The sequence below is a fragment of the Papilio xuthus genome, unplaced genomic scaffold (assembly GCF_000836235.2).
Source record: "Papilio xuthus unplaced genomic scaffold, Pxut_1.1 DF827679.1, whole genome shotgun sequence".
NCBI classification, from domain to species: Eukaryota; Metazoa; Arthropoda; class Insecta; order Lepidoptera; family Papilionidae; genus Papilio; species Papilio xuthus.
The window spans coordinates 3430981-3457055 of NW_013530970.1; the positions used below are offsets into that span (position 1 = coordinate 3430981).

Sequence of the window (26075 nt, forward strand, 5' to 3'; positions counted from 1 at the left end):
TTTTCAACCAAATTTAACTCCTGACCTTGCAATGAATTCGACTGTATTTAATATTTTTAAAACCTATATTTAAGAGTACGTTGTATTGCAAAACACACGTAATTATTTTAAAAATAATCTTGAGACGTAATTATTTCTGTACAATTATTCGAAAACAAAGTATTTTTAGTCTTTGTTTTAAAGTTGGCAAAAATATTATTTATTGCATTATTCATTGCAAATATTAATTTGCAGCTTCGTTTATATTGTTCGTGGGAATCATCGCTTTGTTATTTTCGCCCTTATTAATAACTAAGGACTAGTCTTGTTAGGTAATTGATAATTATCTTGCCTTGTTCCCTCGTAAGTAGAGTCGATACAACAGTTACTTTTAATCTTACTAATATAAATGCTAACATTTGGATATATGGACTTCGTAAAAATTATCTCCAGCTACATCGATCTCGCTGAAATTTTGAATATATGTAGAATATATTTTAACAGTGGTAGAGCCCGCTTTAACATCTTCGCACGAATCGGCCCGGCTCGCCCGGTGAAATACCACGACCACACTGAAGACAGCCGTGAAGTGGAAGCAATTCCGCGTTTCGTCTGATGAGTGTGCGTCTCGGAGGCCTAATTTAGTTCACTTTCCCTCTTTACCCTTTTTCTTATAAGGAAAGGATAGGAAGTGGTAGTGGACTTTCCGGATGAGAGGATGCATGGGAAGGGAGGATATTTTCATTCTGTGCATCCTCTCCTCCGTCGATTAAAGGTAGGCAACGCATATGCAATTGCATATGTCTATAAGCAACGGTCACTATTTCAGCGATTACAGGTGGCCGCTCGCTCGTTTGCCACTTTATGATAAAAAAAATAATATACTTTGAAAGAACAAATAGGAATTAAGCTTATTTTTAATTCTGTAAGGGCGAAATCGTGGGCTACTGGTAGTAATAAATAAACCTAGAAGTATTCTCAAAAAGTTGTGAAAGTTGGAATAGTATGGGTACTTTGACAATTGTGACAGATAGCAGTGTCACGATTTTGAACTAAATATTTCACGGATCGTAATGTCCGCTCTGCAACTCGTATAGTAAATAATAAAACACTTTTCACACTACAATCTATAAAAATAAAAGAAAGTAGTGTTAGTTAAACAATTTATAACTCTAGAACGGCTTTACCGATATGGCTGAAAATTGGTCAGGAGGTAGCTTAGAGTCAGGAGACGGATATAGGATACTATTTATTCATTTTTTTTCGAATTGAAACCTTGAAGAGCTGCTTTTTATTTAAGTTACTAATATTATATGCGAATGTTTAGATGGATGTCATGTGGATGGATGGATGGGTGTTTGAAGGTATCTCTAAAACGGCTGAACGGATCTCGATTAAATCTGGCATACGTATAGAACATAGTCTGAAAGAACACATAGGCTACACTAAGTATTTTATATATCCACGCGAATGGAGTCGTGAGCGACAGCTAGTGTTATATATTCCTACTTAATCTCTCTCTCAGTGAGATGTTATTACTGTCTTAAAAATACTAAATGCGTTGTAAATGAAGGATTAAAAGACTAAATAATTACAATCACTAAGTTATCGTAAAAAAATATTCGAATAAACACGATGTTTTGCACAAGATTTGTGTATTTTTTGTACAAGTTAAAAAGTACAAAATTATGTATTATTATTCAACATGGAACATGCAACATAGAACTTACTAGACAAAGCTAGTGGGTCTATTAATTTTGATGGGGCGCAGTATTAAAAAGATAAGGCAACAAACAAAAAAATGAGAATTAATTAATGTTCATTGCTGACGTAATTTGAAGTTAAATTAATCGAGTATGGGGTCTTTTTCTTTTTTTATTTATAAATAACTAGCTACCGCCCGCGACTACGTCTGCGCGGAATTAAATAAAAAAAATAATAAGTAGCATATGTGTTCTTCCAGACTATCTTCTACATGTGTGATAAATTTCATCAGAATCCGTTCAGTTGTTCCGGAGATATCTTCAAAGAAACATCCATCCATCCATCTAAACATTCGTATTTATAATATTAGTAAGTTTAGTATATATAGTAAGATAAGATTTCTTATTGAAGTTTTACCTAATGGAGTTATAAGTAGAGTTGTTTACGGGACGGTAACTGATACACGCGGGCTTAGTATAGGCTTTTTTCATCGAGCACGGTGTCAAATTTTACATTCACCCGTCAGATCAATTTTATTTAAAAAAGTACAACGTTTTCACTTCATATATTATTTGTAAAATTATGATAACTGACTTGACTTACTCTTGGTTTCTGAGACTAAAATCTATCTCTATACAGGGCTCGAGCGATATCATCCCAATTGTCATCATAATCACGATAAATAATAACTATCGAGTCTGCTTTAATTATACTTATCTTTATAAACTTATAGCTTACCCTTTTAATTACAAAAACGTTATATTTCACATTAAATTGCCATCCCAAAAAAAAATCTTGTATACTATTTCTTTTAACCAACTCAAGTCAAACTTAGCAGCGTTGTGTTTTCCGCGTTAAAAAGAATTTTTGAATGACTGGAATCTAAACGATTGAACCTATTTGGACGAGGAATGTATCGTTCGATTCGTATTCCTTCCACGCATATCCTAAGGGTTAGTCAGATAGGTTTTTTTTTTAATTAACAACATTCTGTGATTTCAAAATTGCAAAATTTAAGACGTAAACATAACCTGTGCTTTGTTGTAAAGGGGACGACGAAATCAATGATAATTTTAAATATTTTAATTTTATTTGAATACAATTTATTTATTCGTACAAAGACATTATTCTAAATTAATTATTTTTAATAAAATAATGACAATGGTTGCGATGCGTTTGTGATTTTAATATTTTACTTGCAAAATATTGAAGGTTAAATAAAACAAGTTTTTGGTTACCACATAATATGGTCGATCTCGAGGAAACAATGTCAATATTAATCAAGAAGTCAGTTAAGACTAACGTGTTGACAATTTTGTAATAAAAATAATATTTTCATTTTGATTATTTTGGATATCAACACTCAAGGTATGTTAAAGTGTTCTTGACTTTTTTTTTATTTTATTCGTAATATTACGAATCATTTTTTTTTTCATTTAAAGGAAATATTTTTAAGTAACAAAATTACAGGAATACAATTTTTAAACAACTTATACTATGATTAATTACCACCTTACAATTCTCGATGTTAAGAGTACTTTCGCAATCAGAAATTTTTAACCACGACTTAACCTTTAGTGTAGACCATATACTAAATCACCAGTGTTTCCCTTAGTGACCGTTAAACAACTCTGATTGATAATCATAATATGAGTAATTACATATTCTGATTACATTGTAATGTTTTATACATGCTATTTACATAAGAATTAATACGATTTATATTTCAAAAACAGTTGTAATTAAAAATGATTTTATTATATTGTCGTGAGAAACGGATTTATAATCAAAAATATTACGAAATGGCTTAAACAATTGTTATTTGGTATTAAATACTCTTGAATGAAGTGTGGTTTTACTTTGTTTTTTTTTTCTTTTAATAAAAATATAATGTAATTAAACTCAATCATTTTTCGTAGTAATTCTGTCATTATTAATAGAAATGTCTGCAAGTCAAGTGAGTAATTAATAGTCCTTAGTAATATTATATCACTATTTGTCAATTAAACAACCAAATAACCTGACGTCTCCTTTAACACTTAGTAAAAAAAGTCTTGACAGACATACGCACGGACAACAAAGTGATCCTATAAGGGGTCCGTTTTTTTTCTTATGAGGTACGCAACCATAAAAATACAAAAAATAAATGGCTACAAGGTTAGAAGAAGACCAAGGAATGTATAGATGGATTTTGTGATAGAGGATATGCGTAGGAGGTGGGTAGATTCAGAAAGACGACTGATAGAGTTGTATGGATTAGTAGATACTGCGCCGACCCTCCGTAAGGATAAGGGCAGGTTGATGATGACTACTAAGTCATTACTAAATAAAATGCGAATCAAATGATTTGGGCTCCAAGCGGTCAGAATCAAACTTAGTTGGATTGGCTGGATCCTGATCTTGCTCGCATGAAAAATACACGCCAGTCGTGGAGTTGCATAAATTGAGCCCTTACAGCTAACTAAACACCCTTTTGAGACAGATTGGTAAGAAACCAAATGGATGGAAATGATGGATGTATGAATGTTTGGAATCACGGAACTCCATAACGACTAAACGGATCAGTATAACATTTAAAAATTTAAATTTGGAACCGAAACAAATAAGCTAAATTAGCTATTAAGTGTAGGCATATGGATGGATTGAAACTGGTAAATGGAGAAAGACACACTCACAATTGCACAAAGAAATATATTTTTCTTTTACTTTTTTCAGATGTATTTGGACGGACAGAATAATTTGTTGCTTTATACAGAAGAAGACAAGCAGGCAGTGAAAAAAGAAATAGGATTAAAAGATAGTGTACTAGAAGAAGATATTGATGCCATACTTGAATGGTTTAAAAAGGAACCACATTTAGCCGAGTCACCAATAGGTAGTTACATTTTTTACACGCATAATTTTTCTAAGTAAATTCCACTGTATTTCAATATAAAATTGATTTAAAAGTACAATAAAATAATTTAAGACATAAAATTTTTAGATTTTTTTTTAACATTAAATTGTATCATATTAATTTTCAGAACGTCATTTAATTGAGAAATTTCTCGTCGTTGCGAAAGGTTCTCGCGAGAAAACGAAAAAACGAATTGATAATTTTTACAAGTACAGAACTCTTGCACCGGAGCTTATACAAAGTAGAATCGACGCACTCACAAAGCCGGACCATAAATTGTGGACCTTCTTGTAAGTTATTTAAAAAAAATACTAGCGAACTAATTAAATAATATATTTAAACGTAGCCTACATGTTCTCCCAGACTGTTCTATATGGATGCCAAATTTCATCAAGATCCGTTCAGCCGTTCTAAAGATACCTTCAAACAATCATCCATCCATCTAAACATTCGCATTTATAATATTAGTAAGATTATTCAATTTAGCGCCTGCGAAAATTTTAATGGTATGAAAATTTATGTGACAACTCACAATCACTACTAAAAAACTTAATAAGCACAAAAATAAATGCAAAATCCCGCTATTTTTACGTTAGCACAATCAAAAGTCTGAACCACAAAAAATGTTTCTCACTGGCATTTTATAAGCATAAATTCATTTAAAATAAAAAAAAAACGAAGAATATTTTGATTTAATTTAAGACTAGCGGTCGCTCAGGACTTTGTTAGTGCAAAATTAAATAGAAGTAGACTATAATATTCCCACACATCAGCTGTCTAACAGCTCTAAATAAAGACACATTAACAAAATCCAACAACGTAACTTAGTAACGGCGGGTATATATTATTTATTTTATAAAATATTATTTATTTTTGGTAGTATTTATCATTTTTTTTTAAAGTTTCGATTACACATTTATAATTGTCAGATCAAATGAACGTCGTTACAATGTTGCATCGAAAAGCATGGATACTAAATTCGATTAACATAAGTTTGAAGTCCAAATCGATTAATTTACTTTAATCGATGTTCTAAGCAGCTCACCTCGTTATGAAGCTATTATAAAGTTGATATACGTCAAATGTACCCTATTAAATTGACTCGCTCATACGTACGTAATGTTTCCCATACAAAAAAAAAATCATATGTTTTTGTTTCAGTCGTCAAGCAATTATTCCAAAATTATACGATGGGAAAAGAATAACAGTTGTTGGGTTTAGCGGTGACGCGTCCGCTTTTGATACTGAAGTTATGTATAGAAATATTATACTTGTAAGTATTACTCGATGTCTTTTAAGTACTATATAAATTCAAAACTACGTTTGAATTCTAAATATAAGCAAGAAGTTTCATTAAGCCATATAAAACTTTTTTAATAGAATACTAGGTGTCGCCCGCGACTCCGTCCGCGTGGAATGAAAAAATTTAATTAGTTCCCGGCAATTGTTCGAATTTTTCTCACCTTTTAAACCTTCCATAGACCTCCACGAACATTTCAAAACCAAGATAAATTAAATCAGTTCAGCAGTTCCCGAGTTTTAGCGAGACTAACGACCAGTAATTGATTTTTATATATGTATAGATTTAGGGTATAGACGGGTTTTCTGGTGTTCTCAAAACATCTTACTAAAGTTTCATCAAAATCTGTCCCGAAATTTAAGAATGCATAAGGGATAAAGTAACAAATAATTATACAGGATGTCCAGGAAAGACGTATACAACGGTGTACAAAGTTATATTTTTAATATTGCTTTATGTTTTACAGACGGTTGACCTACGTTTAAAGTACGATTACATGTTCTCCGATATTTGGATAGTGGACTTAAATAACACGGGACTTGGACATTTATTGCGTGTGAATCCAGTTATACTTCAGAAGGCAGTGAATTTATATCAGGTGAAGTATGAAGGAACGCATAATAATGATGTTAAAATTAAACTTCCATTGTATTCTGATACGTCACCCCTGTGTGTTTCTCTGTCTGTCTCTGTTTTTACGGAGGGAATGAGAGAGACGGTGGATTAAAGTACGACTTAGACCATGGTTGGTGCTGAAAGCGGAGTGTACTCATTTTGTATAGGATGTTCTTTTGTTATTTGCATGAGACGACTAGCTTATAGTCTTCCCTTAATCTATTTTAACTTGATAAATATAAGAATCTCGTGTCAATATATATGTATGTATGAATTGTGGAATAGCTTTTAATTCGATTGTTATTCTTACTTTTGTCATTTTATTATGAATTTATATTTATCGAAGTTTTAAATTCCAGGAAAGTGTTGGTATAAGAGTCAAACACATACATTGCGTGAACGCACCAGTTTTCGGACATCATGTTGTAAATTTCATGAAGAAATTTGTAAAAGCAAAGATGATTGATCGTGTTATAATACACGATACTATGGAAAGTCTGCACAAATATGTGCCCAAAGAGTATCTTCCAAAGGATTACGGTGGCGATATGCCGTCACTTGTAGAATTTACTGGTATGTAAATTTATTCGCACATGACTTAATTCTTTGACAGCACCGTTGTCGATCAAATATGATGGTGTGCTGGTAAATTTTAAGATTCAAGTTGGCAATCAGGTCCGTTGTCATGACCCAGATTTTTCGGGGCCAAAAGATTAGCTAGATCCGGTAATAATTCTGTGTTTCTCAAAGTTGAATAGTATTTCAATTGAGTAGATTATTAGTTGAAGCACGACTTGTCTAATCTAAAAATGTCTAAAGATGGATGGATGGATGTTTGTTTGAAGGTATCTCCAGAACGGCTGTATAGATCTCACTAAAATTTGGTGTAGATATAGAACATACCCTGGAAGAACACATAAGCTAACAATTAAGTTTTTATTTTTAAATTCCGCTCTAACGTAGTCGCGGACTATAGCTAGTAATGTAATATTTATTTAGAAGACGTTGTTTGGCTAACATTTTTAAAATTTTATTTTTCTGTTTCCAGAAAGTCTAAATAGAGAAGTGAAGAATGAAAAAATTAAGGGAGTGCTTATAGATTATTGTAAACTTGTTTCCGATGAAAGCAAGAGACCTCGAGAAAAATATGACGAAGAGTGTATTGTTGGTTCATTTAAGAAGTTAGATTTTGATTGAATTAAAATCCAGCAAAATGTGGTGTTAGACCAAACCTTAGACACAATAAAATTAAATTATGATTCTAAATTCTAAGTAATATATAATATGAAGTGAAGTTTTAATTACATTTTTTTTGTGACTGATTGCCACTGTTTGCCTTGAGGAGGCATTTACAGCTTCACCGGGCTTGAGGTGGCCGAGCGCAGATGGCACTTAGCCTAAACCTCGTTTAAGAGTAACTAAGCTCGAGGGCTCCCTCAGGAACCGAGGTTCCTGAGGGAGCCTCCGAGCCGAGGCTCAGGCCGTTACTTTAATTACAACTATTTGCTGTGGGTTTTCTATGACCGAAATCTTTGTGTAAAAAATATCGTCATCTCTGTCATCTTTGACAAAACAGAGATAATAAGAAGTTTTAAACGGAGATTTTGGTCTCTTAAACCCTCGATTCGTCACTTAGAAAGTTTAAAACAAAATATCAATTCATACTAAGATAATTCACGTCCTGTTTTTTTATTCCTATTTAATAAATATGTATTAGCCAAACTTATAGTCAACAATCTTGACAATATAAAATTGTATTCAGATAAGTATTGCTTTTATATCAAAGATTCTTTCTTATATTTTCCCGGTATTATGGGAACTAGGGCAACGCTTGAATGCATTCGTTCAGTCATGTCCGAGTGACTCTTTATCAATGTTGACGGAAAAAACATGTGCAAAATTATTCTTGTGGTTTCATAAATCAACATTTTAAACTTTGTTATGTTCATAATAGTAGTAATTGTACCTTCATAAAATAAATAGTATTAAACAATATATGTGTATGTATTATTCCAATAAATATAGTTAGGCATTGTTTAACTGAACCTTTGATTTACTAATCTTACTAATATTATAAATGCGAATGCTTAGATATATTAATTAATGGGTGTTTGTTACAAGCTATCTCCAGAATGGACTCGCATGGATCTTCCATGGATCTCATTGAAATTTGGCATAGAGGCAGAACATAGTCTGGAAGAATTCACCATAGGTTACTTAATATATTTTTCTAAGAACTCCTGGTCTGCTGCCCATCCCTTCACACTGACCAAAGATTTTTATCGCAAATAAAGTGAATATTGAGGTTGCTATTGAAACTAAGTTTAATTTACTTTTTACGTCATTTTCATGCTTGCTCTTGATAAATATCGGGTCAATCATTTCGGAGATGACGCGCAATAATAGCGGATTTGCGGACAGGCAGACGGACAAAAATAAAAATAAAAAACGATTTTCGTTGTAATAATAATCAACGTAAATATTATACATGTTCGCGAAATACGATTTTTTTTTATAAAACACACTTCCATTTCATTAGTTGTATAGATAAAATATTTGCAAGAGTCTAAGAATCATCATCAATTTTAAAAAGCACACGTGCGAAAAAAGGATTAAGCAAATATAGTTTGTAATAAAGTTTGCTGGTCATTTAAAGATATTAAAGTATCCATCACTCTTTTTAATCGAATTCAAGTTTTCTAAATGAACCGTCACATCCAAAGAATTCATCACAACTTAAAACTCTTGTTCGCCTGGATTCGTCGCTTATGACTTTGTCTTGGTCAATAAAATATTGTCGCCAGGCGTCAGATTGAAACATTTTTCTCCACTCCTCTGAAATATAAGTTCAGTTTTTATTATCAATGTTTACGTTCCTTATTGTTTTGTAAATGTATAAATATTTGTGAAGCTGACTGTATTTATCCGAAGTTCTAATGGTATAGGAAAATATCTTGATGCAGCATGGAGATTGACTTGCAATCTGCAGGTCCTGGGTTCGAATCCCACCATGTACCAATGTGTTTTTCATTGGAGATTCAAGGAAAACATTGTGATGCAACCTGCACATATCTGAGAAGAAATTCAAAGATATGTGTGAAGTCAACCAACCCGCACTGGGCCAGCGTGGTTGACTATGGCTTAGTCACGGGTAGGTAAACGGTAGAGTAGACTATGGTCGTGACATTGGGTAGGCTCTAAACCCCTCGGTGGGGACATATAGTGTGCTGATGATTATGAACATGAATATAAAGAATATGACAATGTATGTGAAGTCAGTCAACTAGGGGGCCAGCGTAGTTTTCTATGGCCTAGTTACCTCTAACTAGAGTAGGCTCCAAGCACATCGGTAAAGTCATATATGATATACGAGTATGAGCCTTTATGTCATATAGACACAACATCATCATCAGCTCACTTTAGGTCCCTACTGAGGAGCTCGGAGGCTACCCTAAGTAAAGAATGACTAGGCTTTAACCACGCTGGCCCAGTTCGGGTTGACTTCTATATGTTCAAAGACACAACGTAGTTTAACTTTATAAATTAGTATCTTTTCATTCCAAATTACCTGTGACTTCATCGAAACTAAACTCATCCCCTCCATATTCTTTAGGTAACATACTTTTAGGGAATACATTAGCAATATCTTCGGGCTTCGAATGTATTTTAATTCTTTCAGCAATTTTGGGTTTTAATAATTTTTTTATCAAATTAAGTATCGGTATAGCGAAAGATGGCATATTTATTAAATGTATCCCTTTAAGTTTAGCTCCATGACAATACTGGAAATAAAATACATATATAAATTATTACGATTATTTTTTCATTTTCTCATTGGTAATAATATAGTAGACTGATATTTTATTAAAACAACATGTAACATATGTATACAGTCTTCACTGATTGGTTTAACTGATTACGCGGAAAGACATTTTTTTATTCCTATATATCTTTATCCTTTCCTACCCTTTATCTTGTGAGGAAAGGATGGGAAGTGGAAATAGATTTTCCGAATGAGAGAATGCATGGGAAGGGAAAATATTTTCTTACTGCGCATTCCCTCCTCCGTCGATTAAAGGTAGGCAACGCATCTGCAATTGTGTATGTCTATGGGCAGCGGTCGCTTCGCTATTTTAGCGATTTCATCGCTCGCTCGTTTGCCTCCTTATTATAAATAGAAGAATACTCTGTGGAGCCAAGACTATAATATTACTTACAAATATATAATACAACATTTTTGTAACAACTGGCGGAGTCATCTGCACTGTGTTGCTGAATCTTACATTGGTAAGATCATAAACATATTGCTGGCCCATATTTAAATCGTTATGTCTGATATAATCTAGTATCATAAAAGCTATTTTAATAATTTCGATTACAACGAACTCACGAGGCGATTTTATTCTGAAATGAAACAAAGATTCTTAAAACAATTGATACAAAGATGTGGGAAGTGAACAGTGAACCTAAAAATTGCTAGTAGGAAAATGCTCCCGGAGCTTGCGATAGCACAAGATTCCAAATTACACTGGCCAGCAACAAAATCCTTCTTTAAGAAATTTATTCATAAATATAGAGATTTTATCGCGATGAATCTATTTATGTTAATAGATTTTTTGTATAGCGTCTAGATATTTTTTTTTAATTCAAGTTAGTATGTATTAAGTATTTTGGCAATTAATAGGAAAAACAAAAAAAAAATTCCAACTTTTATTCTATAAAATCTGATGTTTTTTTATATCTCGCGTATAAAAAGCTATCGCGACGAATGTTGTAAAGAAGCGAGTTTTTTGTTAACCAGTGTCATTCAAATCATAAACGAATCATGACCTTTTCAAATCCGGTCGTGACTAATTTTCAAAGCATGTGTGTTCAAAATAAACATCGTAGTAAAACAGATGCAATAAAAGCTTGCGATATGTTATAAATTCGTAATCATTAAGACATTTAATTTTTTTATTAATTAAATTTATGGCGATTAAACTTTGTAGTCTAGTTATTGAATACGTCAAGCGTCGGTGGCTGAGGAGTTGAGGACTTGACTTGCAATCTACAGGTCCTGGGTTCGAATCCCGCCATGTAGCAATATGTTTTTTTTATTTTCTTACTAAATTTTGCCTCTGTGTAGACTAAGCTCTAGATCTAAGCTAATTTCATCGAGATCAATGGAGCTATTTGGAGATACCTTTTAACAAACATTTATCCATCCATCTAAACATTCGCATTTATAATAAGATAGAACAGAAGACGTACCTGAATATCGCAACACGGTGATTATCTGGTGTCTTGTTTGGTAATACGGCGAAGAAACCATATCTCAAATATTCATCGGTAATTGGGGATAAAGGATCTCTATTTAGTAAGAATTCAGGCATTTTATGTTTAGCTGATATAGATGCATCTATTTTATCTTTAACCTTTTCAATGCGAAATTTTGTCGAGACTAAAAGTCGAAACATTACTCTATCATCTGAAAAAAAAACATAAAATCTCATTAACGTCCTTAGTATACCTCAGCCGCTAAATAACAGCAGCTGTACCGCTAGATTAATTCCGCTGCGATCAACTGTAGATTGATTACCGAAATTTCAGTAACGGAATTGGACATCGGAAGAAAGTTTTCTGTAAAATAGATTTGTATGATAAAAACGTCTGCCACAAACACTTGGGAAAATAACGTGACGCTTTAAAAAAGTGGCGACGAGAGCGAAGAAGTGTGGTTGTCGTCGGAGCAGATCGACGATACCGCGCGAGGAAAAACATAGAATTACAGTCAAATTTAGCATCAGAACGGGCTGTTTCGCTTACGTTCCACTTCTCATACACCTTGCCAAATATTAGTAATAATAATTACCGCGGTTCCGCTTAAATATTAAAGGTAAATTTAAGTGTATTTATCAGACGTAACGAGAAATGACTTCCATTTTACGCCTGTCTTCTGTTGGTCTTTGCAGTCGTGTGGTTCATTTATGCAGCAGACCTACTCCTGTTAAAATGTGTTAAATCATAAAATAATTACCTAATTTAATTTTAGGTAGATGCGGTTGTTTTTCATACCAATCTTGAATCGAAGCAATAATTTCTTGCAATTGCTTTTCCGTCACGTTATATTTCTTGAGGAATACATGCACATCTTGTAAAGACACTCGAAGTAGCTTCTCTTCATCACGGGACAGATCTGAGTTCCAGTTCTACAAGTTTTCAGACTAATTAGCGCGGCTAGACAAAGTGCATTCGGATCGAAGCGATTCCACAGTAACAATCACGTGATTTATCGAAAATTATTATCAGTTCTTTACATTTTTGAAGTTCGCTATGGAATCGCTTCGAAGCGAATGCACTTTGTTTAGCCCCGAAGATCAGTAAGTAACACTGCTACGCGATTAGATTATATTCAAGGTTAATCTGGTAATATTTTAAAATCCTTCGTAGCTATTGAAGTTAAAAAATTCTATCTTCTATAGTTTTAAGGATTATATTGGCAATTTACGTTTCATGCCATTGTCGGGTAATTGTAATATCGCTGAGAAGAGTTTGGCGCAATGAATGCACGTCATAAAAAGCGAGGTCGCCTGCGTTATACTTGTTCTTGAATAATTATAAATTTATATGAATACATTAATGTTATTACAAATAAACCACGAAGCGACGAAACTGGTTTATCTAGTTATATGATAATTTTTGGTAAATGTATTGTAATAATTTGTATTAACAGTCGCCCGCGACTTTAAAAGTTATATGTTCTTCCAGTCTATTCTACATCTGTGCTAAATTTCATCAAGACCCGTTGACCCGTTCCGATGACACATTCTAACATTCATCCATATTAATGCACATTTGTAATATTAGCAAGACAACTTGATATTAGATTATAGACCAATCTTACTAATATTATAAATGCGAATGTTTGGATGAAGTTATCTCCGGATTGACTCAACGGATTTTGATGCATTATTAGGCTACTTATTCAGTTTTTTTTTTAATTCAGCGCGGACAGAGTCGCGGTTGACTGCTAATATAACAATAAAGGTGTGCTTACATGTTGATGAAGATCACATAAAAGTTATGTGGGAAGAAACGACGAGAAACAAGACATAGAAACAAAACTAATTTTTCAATTTTAAGCTGTAGTTAAAATTGGTAATCATAAACCGCTTGCGGCAAGCAAGCGGTTTGAATAGACAACCACTTTGTTTCACGCGAAAGTCGCTTCCTTTCATTGTACGGTAAAAGTAATAAATATAAATAAGAATATCATAAATGTGCAGAAAAATTTAATTGAATGGTCAAATTTCTTTGTTAATATTACATAGTACGAACATTACAAATCTTACTAACATATTAAATGCGAAAGTTTATATGGATGGATGTTACAAGGTATTATTGGTACAAGGTATCTCCGGAACGGCTCAAGGGATCGTAATTAAATTTTGCACAGATGTAGAACATAGTCTAGACGAACATATATAGTATTTATTTAGTTTTTTTTTAAATTCCGTATGAAAGGAGTCGCGCGTCGAAGTCGCGGGAGTCAGCTCGAAATTGAGTAAAAATTCTGCGCATTATTATTTACAAGTTGGTACTTAACTACACTTATAAAATAAAATAACGTACCATTTTTGTATAATCCACCAGTAACTTGATTGTAATTATTTTATAAAACAATTTAAAAATACCAACAACAAAACTGGCTTCCTCCCACCTTCGTCAGTAAATGAAACTAATGTTAGATGCAAAGTTTATTTTGTTTTTATATCAAAACTACAATCAACAGTTGCTATTCATTCAGTCAGCACAGACCGTGTTCATTCGCTGCACAGTTGTAAAGTACAAAAAAAATCGTAATTATCAAGCTATTGTTTGTATTAAAAATTGAGGCTTGCGTGTACAATTATTTAATCACAATTTCCTTATTTCTTCTTCTTCGTATTCTTCATTACTGAAGGTCGTGCTTGTCTTGGTACGCTTCAACGGCCGTGTCGACCAGCTGCCTCCACGCCGTCCTGTCTTCGGCTTGTCTCAGGGCAGTCGTGATATTAAGTCCCAATATAGCCTGCACTTGATCGGACCACCGAGTAGGTGATCGGCCCCGTAACCTTTTACCCTCGATCTTTCCGACCACAACCAATTTGTCTAGGTTGTCGGAGTTTCTCCGGGCAATATGTCCAAAGTAGCCTAGGACTCGTCGGTAGCATGTTCGTTAGCATTTCCTTATTACATTGACACAATACAGATAAAATACAATAGATGATCGGTCGCCCGCGACTCCGTCTGCGCGAAATTAAAAAAAAATCAGTAGCCTATGTGTTCTGCCATACTACGTTCTACATCTGTGCTAAATTTCACCAAGATCTGTTGAGCCGTTCTGGAGATACCTTGTAACAAACATCCATCCAAGCATTTAAACATACGCATTTATAATATTAGTAAAATAGGCTTAAATAACAAGTGTTCCGTGTGCGTAAATTTGTAAAAGAATATGTTTTAAGTAATAGTTACCGTAAACCTATAGATTCAAACGTAGAAATCTTACAGTACCATCTCGGTAGAACCAGATTAGTCATTTCTAAAAGAGAGGTAGATAATTTTTTAACAGAAAATAATATAAAATTATTTAGGATATGGAAGAGAATAGGAGGGGAAAATGGTGTATCTTTTTTTATGTCATCCTAGTATATTAGTAAAATTTAAGTTAAATTTTGTTGTCAAAAAAAAAGTGTCTAAATTATTTTATTACATTACTAATTCTTTGATTTCTACATTATCAACTCACAATACTAAGCTAAACATTCATAGCTAATCTCGTATCTACAAACTATAATAAAAAAGTATTAACACGACTTTCTTCTTCTTTTTTTTCTTCTTAAAAAAATTGAAATTAGAATCCTGTAGATTGACAAATATTTTCTTCATTAAATTTGTTATTGCCTCAAAATTTCCAATCGTAATGTTCAATCAAAATCCATTTCATATTCAGTCAACTTCGAGTTTCCTAAAAGAACCTTCAAGGCCAAAGAAATCGTCGGAATTCAAAATTCTTGTCCTTAGTGCTTCATCGCTCATTACTTTGTCTTCTTCAGCAAAGTATTCAATCCAAGCATCTGATTGTAATGCTTTTCTCCAATTCTCTAAAATAAATATAAATTCCATAAATAGCACGAAATAAGACGGTGTATTCCTATCTATTACCGTGGGTTTCAGATACTAAAACCTCTGTTTAAAACATGTTGTTATCTCTGTTTTGTCAAAGATGAAAGACAGGTATAAGGATATATTTTATACTGAGATGTTTGTATCAGAAACTCACGTTTAGTTATAAAAAATTGAACCTCAACACTGTAAGAAATTCCCTATCGAAATCTTCGTATCTCAGTGCATAGTTAATGCATTTCTTTATAATAATTTGGTTGTCTAATTTCATATCGTGTTACTATTTTATAGATATACTATTGGTCTCCGAGATCAAACACTCTGTATAAAACATATCGTCATCCCAGTCATTATCTTTAAGAAAACAGAGATAACAATAAGTTTTAAAGTAGAATCTTGGTCTCAGAAATCCACGGTGAGCTACGTACCTGTAATTTCATCGCAAGTTATTTCATCACCTCCGTATTCTTTTGGCAAAATAGTTTTGGAAATCAAATTATTAAGGTCATTGAAGCTGCTGTATACATAAATTCTTTTAGCAACTTTCGGTTTCATTAATTTCTTCAATATGTTTATTATGGGTATTATAAATGATGGCATGTTCACGAAATGTATCCCTTTTATCTTTGCACCGTAACAAAACTGAAAAAGACAATGATATAATGAAGTATTTATTAGGACAGAACTAATTCTATGTTAAAAATATAACAGATAAGTTCGGAGTTATAATCTTCTTATAAATTTAAAAATCAATTGCTGTTCGTTAGTGTCGCTAAAACTCGAGAATCCCTGAACGGATTTATCTTATCGTCGTCTTGTAATGTTGGTGGAGGTCTAGGGAAGGTTTTAAAGGTGACAAAAATTCAAATAAGTGCCGGGAACTAAGTTTTTTTTTATATTAATATTCTAATATCGGTAGGGACGTAATGCCTCACGCAACAGTTGTAACAAAAAATTACTACAAAAGAAAACATAAGTGAAATACCAACCACCAATAACTATGATATAGTGAATAATTTTCAATTATTACAACTTAAAGTGATTAGATATTTTTTATCAGACAACACTGATCTGCAATGAAATCCTCGTTTAAAAATTTTGTCATAAAGAAGACGTTTCAAATGTTCTGAATCTATCCCCGTTGGCCGATTTTTTCTATCACGTCTAGATTTTTTTTTTAAATAATTTTAGTTTTTTTATTTTTTGCGCGTCAGTTGTATCATTAAAATTAAAAAAAAAACATATCAAAAAATCTAGACCTGATGGAAAAAATCCACGGACGAGGATAGATTTAGAACATTTGTTTACTCATATTTATGACAATTTTTTTAGGAGGATTTATTAGCAAGGTATTAGCATGTTATGAGGAAGGAATAATTGCATAGGAGAAGGGTCCTATGCAATTCTTCGTCTTACCATTGTAAAAAGAGAAGAGAAGGAATGACAGAAACGAGATGAATTTGGAGGACTAAAATCTGGCAAATCCTTAATAAGAGGAAAAAGGAACGGGATATGATGAATTTTACTATAATGAGAAAAAATTAAAATTGTACCCGTGTCTTAAAAGAAAACTTACCCGTAAGTAAAAGATAAGTTTTGTGAGAAGAGCTGGTGTCATTTGTACGGAATTATGAAATGATACATTTGTCAGGTCAAATATCCATTGTTCGCCAAGTGATGAATCATTGTACATGCGATACGCCAAAAACATTGAAGCTATTTTGACGACATCCGATGCAACCAAATCAATAGGCTGCTTTATTCTGAAACAGATCATAAAATTACTTCAACAAGATAAAAACTAAGATAGGATAGAGCGACCTCGTAGAGGAAAAAATGCACAGGAATGTATATTTTTCCGCAATCCTGCATTCCTTTACGTTCAACCTATACACGGTTAATTATTAACTACCAAGAAAAAAACAGGTAATGTAAATTGCATTTAAGATATTAAATGTATAATCATTGCTCATAGTGATCAATGGCTCAGAGGTCAAGCACTTAACTTGCAATCTGCAGATTCTGGTTTCGAATCCCGCCATCTACCAATGTGTTTTTCGATTTCCGATTTACATATGTATATTTATACGACGATGTTACGGTGAAGGAAAACATAGTAATGCAACCTGCACATGTCTGAGAAGAAATTCAAAAGATATGTGTGAAGTCAACCAACCCGCACTTGGCCAGCGTGGTTGACTATGGCCTAATCACCCTTAACTTAGGGTAGGCTCCGAGCCCTTAGATAGGGACGTATAGTGAGCTGATGATGATGATGATGTAGTCATTATTGCATTTTACTCAACATAGCGATGACCATAGATGATGACAGACCATGGGTGTCGGATGAATAAATACTAGGCTATCTCATCGTTTGCCTTCTATAAAAAAGTCTTTGTATTATATATTACCTGAAGATAGTGACACGATGGTTTCGCGGAGTTTTCTTTGGCAGTACCACTAGGAATCCGAATTTTAGATACTCATTTATTCTTGGTTCCAGAGGATCTCTGTTCAGCAATATTTCCGGCATCTTACGTTTTGCTGATACGCAATTATCAATCTTATCTTTTACTTCTTCAATGCTAAAACCTTTTAGCATCAAGTGTTGGAATATCATATGATTATCTATAATAGATGAAAAATAAATTACAACAAGGTTACAAGAACAGAAGTTATGCGCGGAGATCAAACATTTCAACGAGTCTTCACGTCAAAGCTTACTCTGTGTTCATACTTTCATATACATTTGTAAATTTTGCATTTAAGTCTTTATCATTTTCATCTCAATAAGGTTTTTTATATATTTGCGATGTAATCAATACACAAATATGTTAAAAAATTGGAATACCTTTTGCGTGTGTAAGTTCATTAATAAAAGTAGTTATTCAAGTTTGGGTCATTAAAGATACCGGATAGGTAACGGACAAGAATAATGTACTTAATTTAAAAAATGAATCGCTTTAAGGAGCAGGTGTGGCAAAATTTTTATATATCTATGTTTATCTATTTACCAAATTCAAATATCTTAAATTTTTTTATCGGGCAAACCCATAATGAGGAAATGCCAATAGAGGAAAAAAAACAACCCTTTTCACATAACTTAAATTGGGGAAGGTAGCATATGTATCAGTGTTAACATTTAGTTACTAATATTTAAAACTAGCTGTCGGCCGCGAGTCTGTTCACGCGGGATTAAAAAAAAATAATTAAAGCCTATGTGTTCTTCCAGATTATTTCTACATCTATGCCAAGTTTTAGGGAGATCCATGCAACTGTTCTGGAGATTCCTTCTAACAAAGATTTAAGTTTATAATATTAGTAAGGTACATACCCAATTTTCCTTTTGGTAGATGTGGTTGTTTCTCATACCATTCTTGTATTGAATAAATAATATCTTGTAATCCTTTAGACGACACATTGTAACGTTTTAATACATCAAATCTATCGTTTTCTGTTACATTTAGTAATTTTGGTACATCTCGTGATAATTCCGGATTTCTTTCCTGGAATTATTTAGTATACATAATTTACTTATCATATTTTTATTACTTTTACAGCTTTTTAATAGATATAATGCTGCTAGCTGTTAATGATCTCATAAAGAAACAGCTAAAGAGTTAAAATTTAAAAAAAAAAAACATTTTTTATCTTACGATCGACCGCGACTCCTTCCGTACGGAATTAAAAAAAAACATAACTAGTTACATGTGTTCTTCCAGACCATATTTTATATGTATGCTAAATTTCATCAAGATCCATTAAGCTGGAAATACCTTCAAACAAACATCCATCCATCCAAACTTTTGTATTTCTAATATTAGTAGGAAGTGAGCCTGGATAATTATATGAATGTCAGCGTATTATTTGACATTTTAAATACTTTAATTTTGTTTTACTAATTAATTTAAATAACATATAAATGTTTATATAAATAAAATACATAAACATATGCATGTTTTAAATTGCATGTAAGTTTTATTATTTAGTAAACTGTATTTTTTTATTTAAATTATGTATTAAAAATATTTTTTATAACTACTTACCATTTCCACGCTTTCGATCATTGTTAGAAAATTCCTGTATTCTTAAATTTTAATATTTTATATTTTTTTATTTTTAAAGTATATTTCTATATATATAAAAAAATCAAGCACCATGTCATGTCCATAGACGATTGTAAACTGTAAATCAAGCCCCTCCTGTTAGTCATTCCAATATATAGCATGTTATCAAAAAAAAAACGAACTCGTATTTCCAACATATTTAGGCTGCTTTGCCAAGGTTAACGATATCATATATTGACACGTTTCTCACGATTCTTTATGCCACGTGCAATAATTCATGTTTTACAATAATTTCTTTTGTTATCAATTCTATATTAATACTAGCTGTCGCCCGCGACTCCGTCCCCGCGGGATTAAAAATAGATGTTAGCCGATTCTCAGACCTACTCAATATGCTCACAAAATTTCATGAGAATCGGTCAAGCTGTTTCGGAGGAGTATGGGAACGAAAATTGTGATACGAGAATTTTATATATAAGATGTATTGTAGCACCACAACCACGTCTAGTTATCTTTGTCACAAAGACCTTTACTTAATATACTCTTTAGGCTATTATCAAGTGATATGCTATACTAGAAACTAAATTAATACCCTAGTGGCTCTTCCAGAATACATTTTACGTCAATGACAAATTTCAGCGAGGTCCTTGCAGATGTTCTGGAGATACCTAGTAACATTCGTCTATCCATCGATCCTACCAAACATTCGCATTTAATAATAGTATCAAGGTGGCAAACGTGCGAGCGGCCACCTGAAATCGCTGAAATAGCGAAGTGACCGTTGCCCATAGACATACGCAATTGCATATGCGTCAGCCTACCTTTAATCGACGGAGGAGAGGATGCACAGAAAGAAAATATTTTCCCTTTCCATGCATCCTAAGTAAGATGTCCATTCATATACTATTTTTAATATTATGAAAAATATGAGTATATTTCTTTAAATAAAAGAAACTAAGAATAATTTTGCATTTAACATTCACCTATACAAAACTTTAGGAATTGACTATTTAGTATCACACAAGATCTTATAAGCGTAAAAATTAAACTTAAATAAAAAGTATTGTGTGCATATTTAGTTTAGTTGAAAACATAAAATTTAGTTTTTATAAATTATTGAGAAATTATTACTCACCTTTATGGAATTTGATACGAACAATTAGTCTAAAAAAAAACAGAAGAAAACTTACCTGTGTGAAGTACCACTCTGTGCAAATAATAAACAAAAGAAAATAAAAAAAAACTAAGATGTTCACAATATGACCATAACTTTAATATATGTTATATAAAAACCAGGAAGTATAAAGCCTAAAACAAGATTTAAAAAATGTATCTTTTACGTCGCATTTTAATTTAATAGTGCGCAATGTTATTTCCTGAAAGGATAACAAATTCGTATAACATTTAACCAAAATTTTGGCCAAGTTTTTTTTAATCAAACAAATTTCATATAGAAGAGAGAAATTACTGTCAACCAAAAATAGGTAACGAGAAATATCTATATCCAGCATTCGATTAATAATAACTGATGATTTTGATGGTAGTTATTTGGTAGTAGTAGTAAAATCCAAACAACTCCGACTGACTCTGAGGGAATCATCATCAAAATCGGTTCAGTTTAGGCTCTAGGTCACAAAGAAAGTTACATACATACAAACTAGGATATTTTACAAATGCGTGAAAAACATATTGTCGTCCTTATCTTTGACAACACAGATATAAGAATGTTATTTAAACGGGGATTTTGATGTCAGAAAGCCACTGTAAGCCGGCTAAACATCTTCAGTTTTAACTGCACAGTCAAACTCGAACTGTACAGTTTTACTGTGAGTTCAGTTCAAGTCAAAACTGTACAATTAACAGACTGAATGTGATTGTTAACTCTATGATTATAATATTTTATTATTTTATACTTGTACTACATTAAATGCAAGTGACTTTTAACTTCTATTTTTGTTCTGACGCTTCGGGAGTAAGATATTTCAACTTAAGCACGTTCCCAGTTGAATATCTGGGCTAAGTGCTCACGTGGGTCTCTAAATTAACTAATGGTTACGGTAAATATGTTTATATAATCTACTATTTTCATTACTATTGCGGTACTGATGTTAAATACAAATTAATGTAACTTTTTAACTTAAATTTTGTTTGCTATAATAGGCAAAATAAACAGCGTCGGTGGCCTAGGGGTCAAGCACTTGACTTGCAATCTGCAGGTCCTGGGTTCGAATCCCGCCATGTACGCCATGTTTTTCGATTTCCTATTTACATATGTACATTTATCCGACGATCTTACGGTGAAGGAAAACATCGTGATGCAACCTGCACATATCTGAGAAGAAATTCAAAGATATGTGTAAAGTCAACCAACCCGCACTTCCAGCGTGGCTGACTATGACCTAGTCACCCCTAACTTATGGTAGGCTAGGGTAGGTAGGTAGGTAGACGAGCCCCTCGATGGGATGTATAGTGTATGATGAGGCAAAATAAATATTTTTAAATATTCTGTTTTGTCTTATCAAGCAATAAAAAATGCGCAATTTTTCTTTTTGTACTAATGTGCATGTTTCTTGTATGTAATAAATACTTATTTGTATGAGTATTTATTGAATTGCTATTGAAGTCTGTACGTTTTCCTTTATCATATGTCCAAAAAATCATTGTACCTATATTAATACGTGGGGGCAAAAACTGGATACAAAGTTTTTGTTTTTTTTTTTAAGAAATTGTGCGAAGACATGAATGTGAAAGACACAGTTCTAGTTTTAATATTGTGAAGTGATTAAAGCCGTATAATAAAAATGATTATGAATTATTTTCGAATTTCGAACAATAGATGACCACAGAATCTGTAACTATCATATTTACTTTAACAATTTATTAAGTAAAATACGCTGCAGTTTTCACCGAGCGCATGATACTCGGCGTACCTAAGGTAATATCAATTTGACTTCAACGTCTTATTTTAGTTTATACGAAGCCAATTCAATTTGCAAAGCAATTTGTTCTCAGCAAAGATTCTCATCTCGCAGTATTTACAAGAAGTCAGATCCGACGCCAAGCTTACAGCGCGGTATATTTATATCTAAAAAGTTTCATTGCCATATAAAAATATAGCTGTATGAAATAAAATAAAGGAAACATACTAGTTATTTTATGAAATAAACAGACATCAAAGACATATTTGAGTCAACAGACTTTCGGTTTTTATGTATAGTTATTTAAATATTTTAATATGGTGTATAACTTACGATATCATGTTTGAACTACGTATGACGACACCAAAAGCAAAAAATATTCTAGCGACATTTTTTCTAACAAGAAATCTATAGGAAAGGGAAATTGATTCGACGGAGAAGAGAAATAGGAGATTTAATTATTATTCTGTTTCTCCTCTTCTCTTTTCAATAAGGCATCTATTACGTATTACATTGTTGCAGATGTCTAAAACCTTCTATTTCAGCACTTTCCTTATTCATAAATCGTGGACTAAAAGTAAGTTTCTAGCCAGGAATTTCATGCTGCAGCTAATGCTGTCTGTACAACTATTACTTTGTCCTATATTCGTCGATAAAAAAGCTATAATTTGAATCTGTAAACCATACTCGGTATACGTTTTTGTACAGTACATTGAATATACTTCAGAGACTCACTCCATGAGACCGTAAACAGTAGCGTCTGCAGAAAACCATTTGCATAATAAATTCTGACAAACTGTAACCCTCGAGCTTGAACCGGTTAAATCCTCTTATTTATTGGACCAGGCGTGTCTGCATTCTGAATAATACAAACAATGCACCATCTTGCCTTCTGCTTTATGTATATATTGCTCTTTATCACGTTAAGATCGGTAAATTATGAACTAAAAGCAAATGCTCCAGTTCTTGCAAGAATTTCACAGTGAGCGAGGACTTTTGTCGACTATTCATTTTTAATATTAACAATATATTATTAACAATTAATAATAATAACAATAACATTTTTATAGCGGACTCATAGTCCATGGTCCATACAAAATTAAATTATTTTATGCCTTTGTTACTTTTAGCTTAAAAACCAATTTATTATGAAATGTAAGCTATATCTAGTATCGAAATCTGACTCCGTTTAGATCCTTTTTCCATTACCATGTATGGTCTCGTAACTCTTGGCGCGTGACAGATATTTTTATGAGCACTACTAGCTGTCGCCCACGACTCCGTCCGCGCGGAATTAAAAAAAACATAATGAGTCAATAAAGTTCAAATTGACTCTACATTTTATTTAGAAAACGATTATATCGGAAAAAGGATAGGGCTGTTTTTAGGGTTCTCCCGGCAATTACTCCAATTTTTCTCACTTTTTAAACCTCCACGAACATTTCAAGACCAAGAAAAGATAAATTCGTTGAGCCGTTCTCGAGTTTTAGCGAGACTGACGAACAGAAATTGATTTTTATATATATAAAGATCACACATAGCGCAGGTACCACTGCTATAGAAATTCAAATTGATCAGGCGATTATTTGCTTAGTGGAAATCAGGTCTAAGTTCTTTCATAATAACCCAGACAGACAATGCAGTGACTTGGATTATCATATTATAATAAGAATAATAACTCAGATGCTATTGTTGATTAAGTTAAGAAGTTAATATTTAAATTTTCTATTTTTCAGTGCAGTGAGTAAAATGAATTAAAAACTTGTTAAAGTAAAATGATCATTTACACGTCACGAATTTGAATTTAGAATTACTTGAATGCATCAAATCAAATAACAAAACCATTTACCATGTAATGATTTTTTATTTTGTTTTTATTTAGTAGATATTTTAGTTAAGAGGGTCGGTGGAACAGGGGTCAAGCACTTGACTTGCAATATGCAGCTCTTAGGTTCGAATCCCGCCATGTATTGAAAGTAATATCAATGTGTTTTTCGATTTCCGATTTACATATGTACATTTATCCTAAGTTCTTACGGTGAAGGAAAACATCATGCTGCACATATCTGAGTAGAAATACAAAGATATGTGTGAAGTAAACCAACCCGCACTTAGTCAGCGTGGTTGACTATGGCCAAATCACCCTTAACTTAGGGTAGGCTCCAAGCCCCTCGGTGGGGATGTGAGCCGATGATGATGATGACATATTTTAGTAAGATATATCAATAATTTAATTTTAATTTTATTTAATTTTTTTTACCACACTAATCCGCAACTCAATAAAATATTCTAAACATTTGCATTTGCAAATAATTGTATTTCCAAGTGAATATTCTCACAATGAGATAATATTTTGACCTTTGAATTTTTTTGTTGCAACAATGTTTATTTTCAAAGTTATAAAGCTTGGCCGGAGAACCGGCAATTCATACTTGTTTATTAAGGTGTTTGTAAATGTAAAAAGATGTCCAATTTTATCTAAATTATCTTTTGAAGTGAAAATGAGAAAAGTTTCGTCATTCGTTTCCGCCGAATTCAAAGAATTATAAAGGGAGTTCATTTCACAGATTTATATATTTTTCCTCATACAGTCATAATAAACAATACTACAAAGGCTAATTAAAATAATTATTCACAAAATTCGTTCATTTTTATCATGATTTTTTTTAGCAAAATACAATATTATATCTCATTCCAAATTAATGTCAACAATTTGTAAAAAATGGCGACAATAAACCTTTTCCAAATTTGCATCGATTTTTTTTTTGTAAAATATGGATAGAGTAAAATTATATAAAATTATTATTATTAGATGTTGTTTTATAGTAACATGAGAGCATAATATCCTCTTTTTACAATCACACAATTTATTCATACATTCTTCGGTCCTGTCATCTTGGTATCTTCACAGCCATCCACATTCAAAGTCATTTTAATATTTGAGATATGAAGTGTTTTTATATATTTACGAGAACGGATTATCATTATTTTCTTGTCCTTTTACGTACAGAAGTTCTGGTCAGCACAGTATGTCCTACACTTCATACATCTTTCATCATCATAAGCCTGCCCTTATCTCTACGGAGGGTCGACACAGTATGTACGAGTACTATTCCAACATACATACACATACATACCGACACATCTCAATCAACTCTCTTATCTACCTTTATTTCCACACTCTTCATACATCTTTACTAGATCCTACTCTACGGTCTCTCTTGTACCCATCTCATTTTCATTACGACATAAACGAAAAAACGACTAGAAAAGGAATAAATAGCTTAATTAAGATTAACTTCATGTAACATAGTATCGATGTGGATGTTTCATTAATATTTCAATTAAGTCGCTTGCGTTAGGTGCCGATGTTTAAAGTGCTGGCCGCATGCTGGCTAGTCCATAATTAAACTTGCTTTAACTTAGGTACCATGTAACTTTAATGG

The 26075-nt window shown here is 32.6% G+C and overlaps 3 protein-coding genes across 3 annotated transcripts; 1 reads left to right on the top strand and 2 right to left on the bottom strand.

Annotated features, from left to right (window-relative positions):
* Nucleotides 1-2955: 2955 nt before the first annotated feature.
* LOC106117677 (alpha-tocopherol transfer protein-like) lies at nt 2956-8436 on the top strand. The gene is given in 8 exon segments (NM_001311972.1): nt 2956-3051; nt 4399-4558; nt 4707-4869; nt 5741-5852; nt 6346-6477; nt 6854-7067; nt 7543-7799; nt 7992-8436. Coding segments are annotated over 6 exon segments (930 nt in total). The 5' UTR covers nt 2956-3051; the 3' UTR covers nt 7692-7799; nt 7992-8436.
* Nucleotides 8437-8948: 512 nt separating this feature from the next.
* LOC106118034 (alpha-tocopherol transfer protein-like) lies at nt 8949-14184 on the bottom strand. Its single transcript, NM_001312374.1, is given in 6 exon segments — nt 8949-9329; nt 10063-10276; nt 10712-10898; nt 11748-11964; nt 12514-12685; nt 14109-14184. Coding segments are annotated over 6 exon segments (948 nt in total). The 5' UTR covers nt 14112-14184; the 3' UTR covers nt 8949-9174.
* A 1217-nt stretch (nt 14185-15401) lies between these two features.
* On the bottom strand, nt 15402-19776 carry LOC106117707 (alpha-tocopherol transfer protein-like). The gene is made up of 6 exons (XM_013312113.1): nt 19691-19776; nt 18979-19150; nt 18056-18272; nt 17221-17407; nt 16073-16286; nt 15402-15622 (listed from the first exon to the last, which is right to left on the bottom strand). The coding sequence occupies exons 1-6, from the start codon at nt 19709-19711 to the stop codon at nt 15468-15470; spliced, it is 966 nt and encodes a 321-aa protein (XP_013167567.1). The 5' UTR covers nt 19712-19776; the 3' UTR covers nt 15402-15467.
* Nucleotides 19777-26075: the final 6299 nt, after the last annotated feature.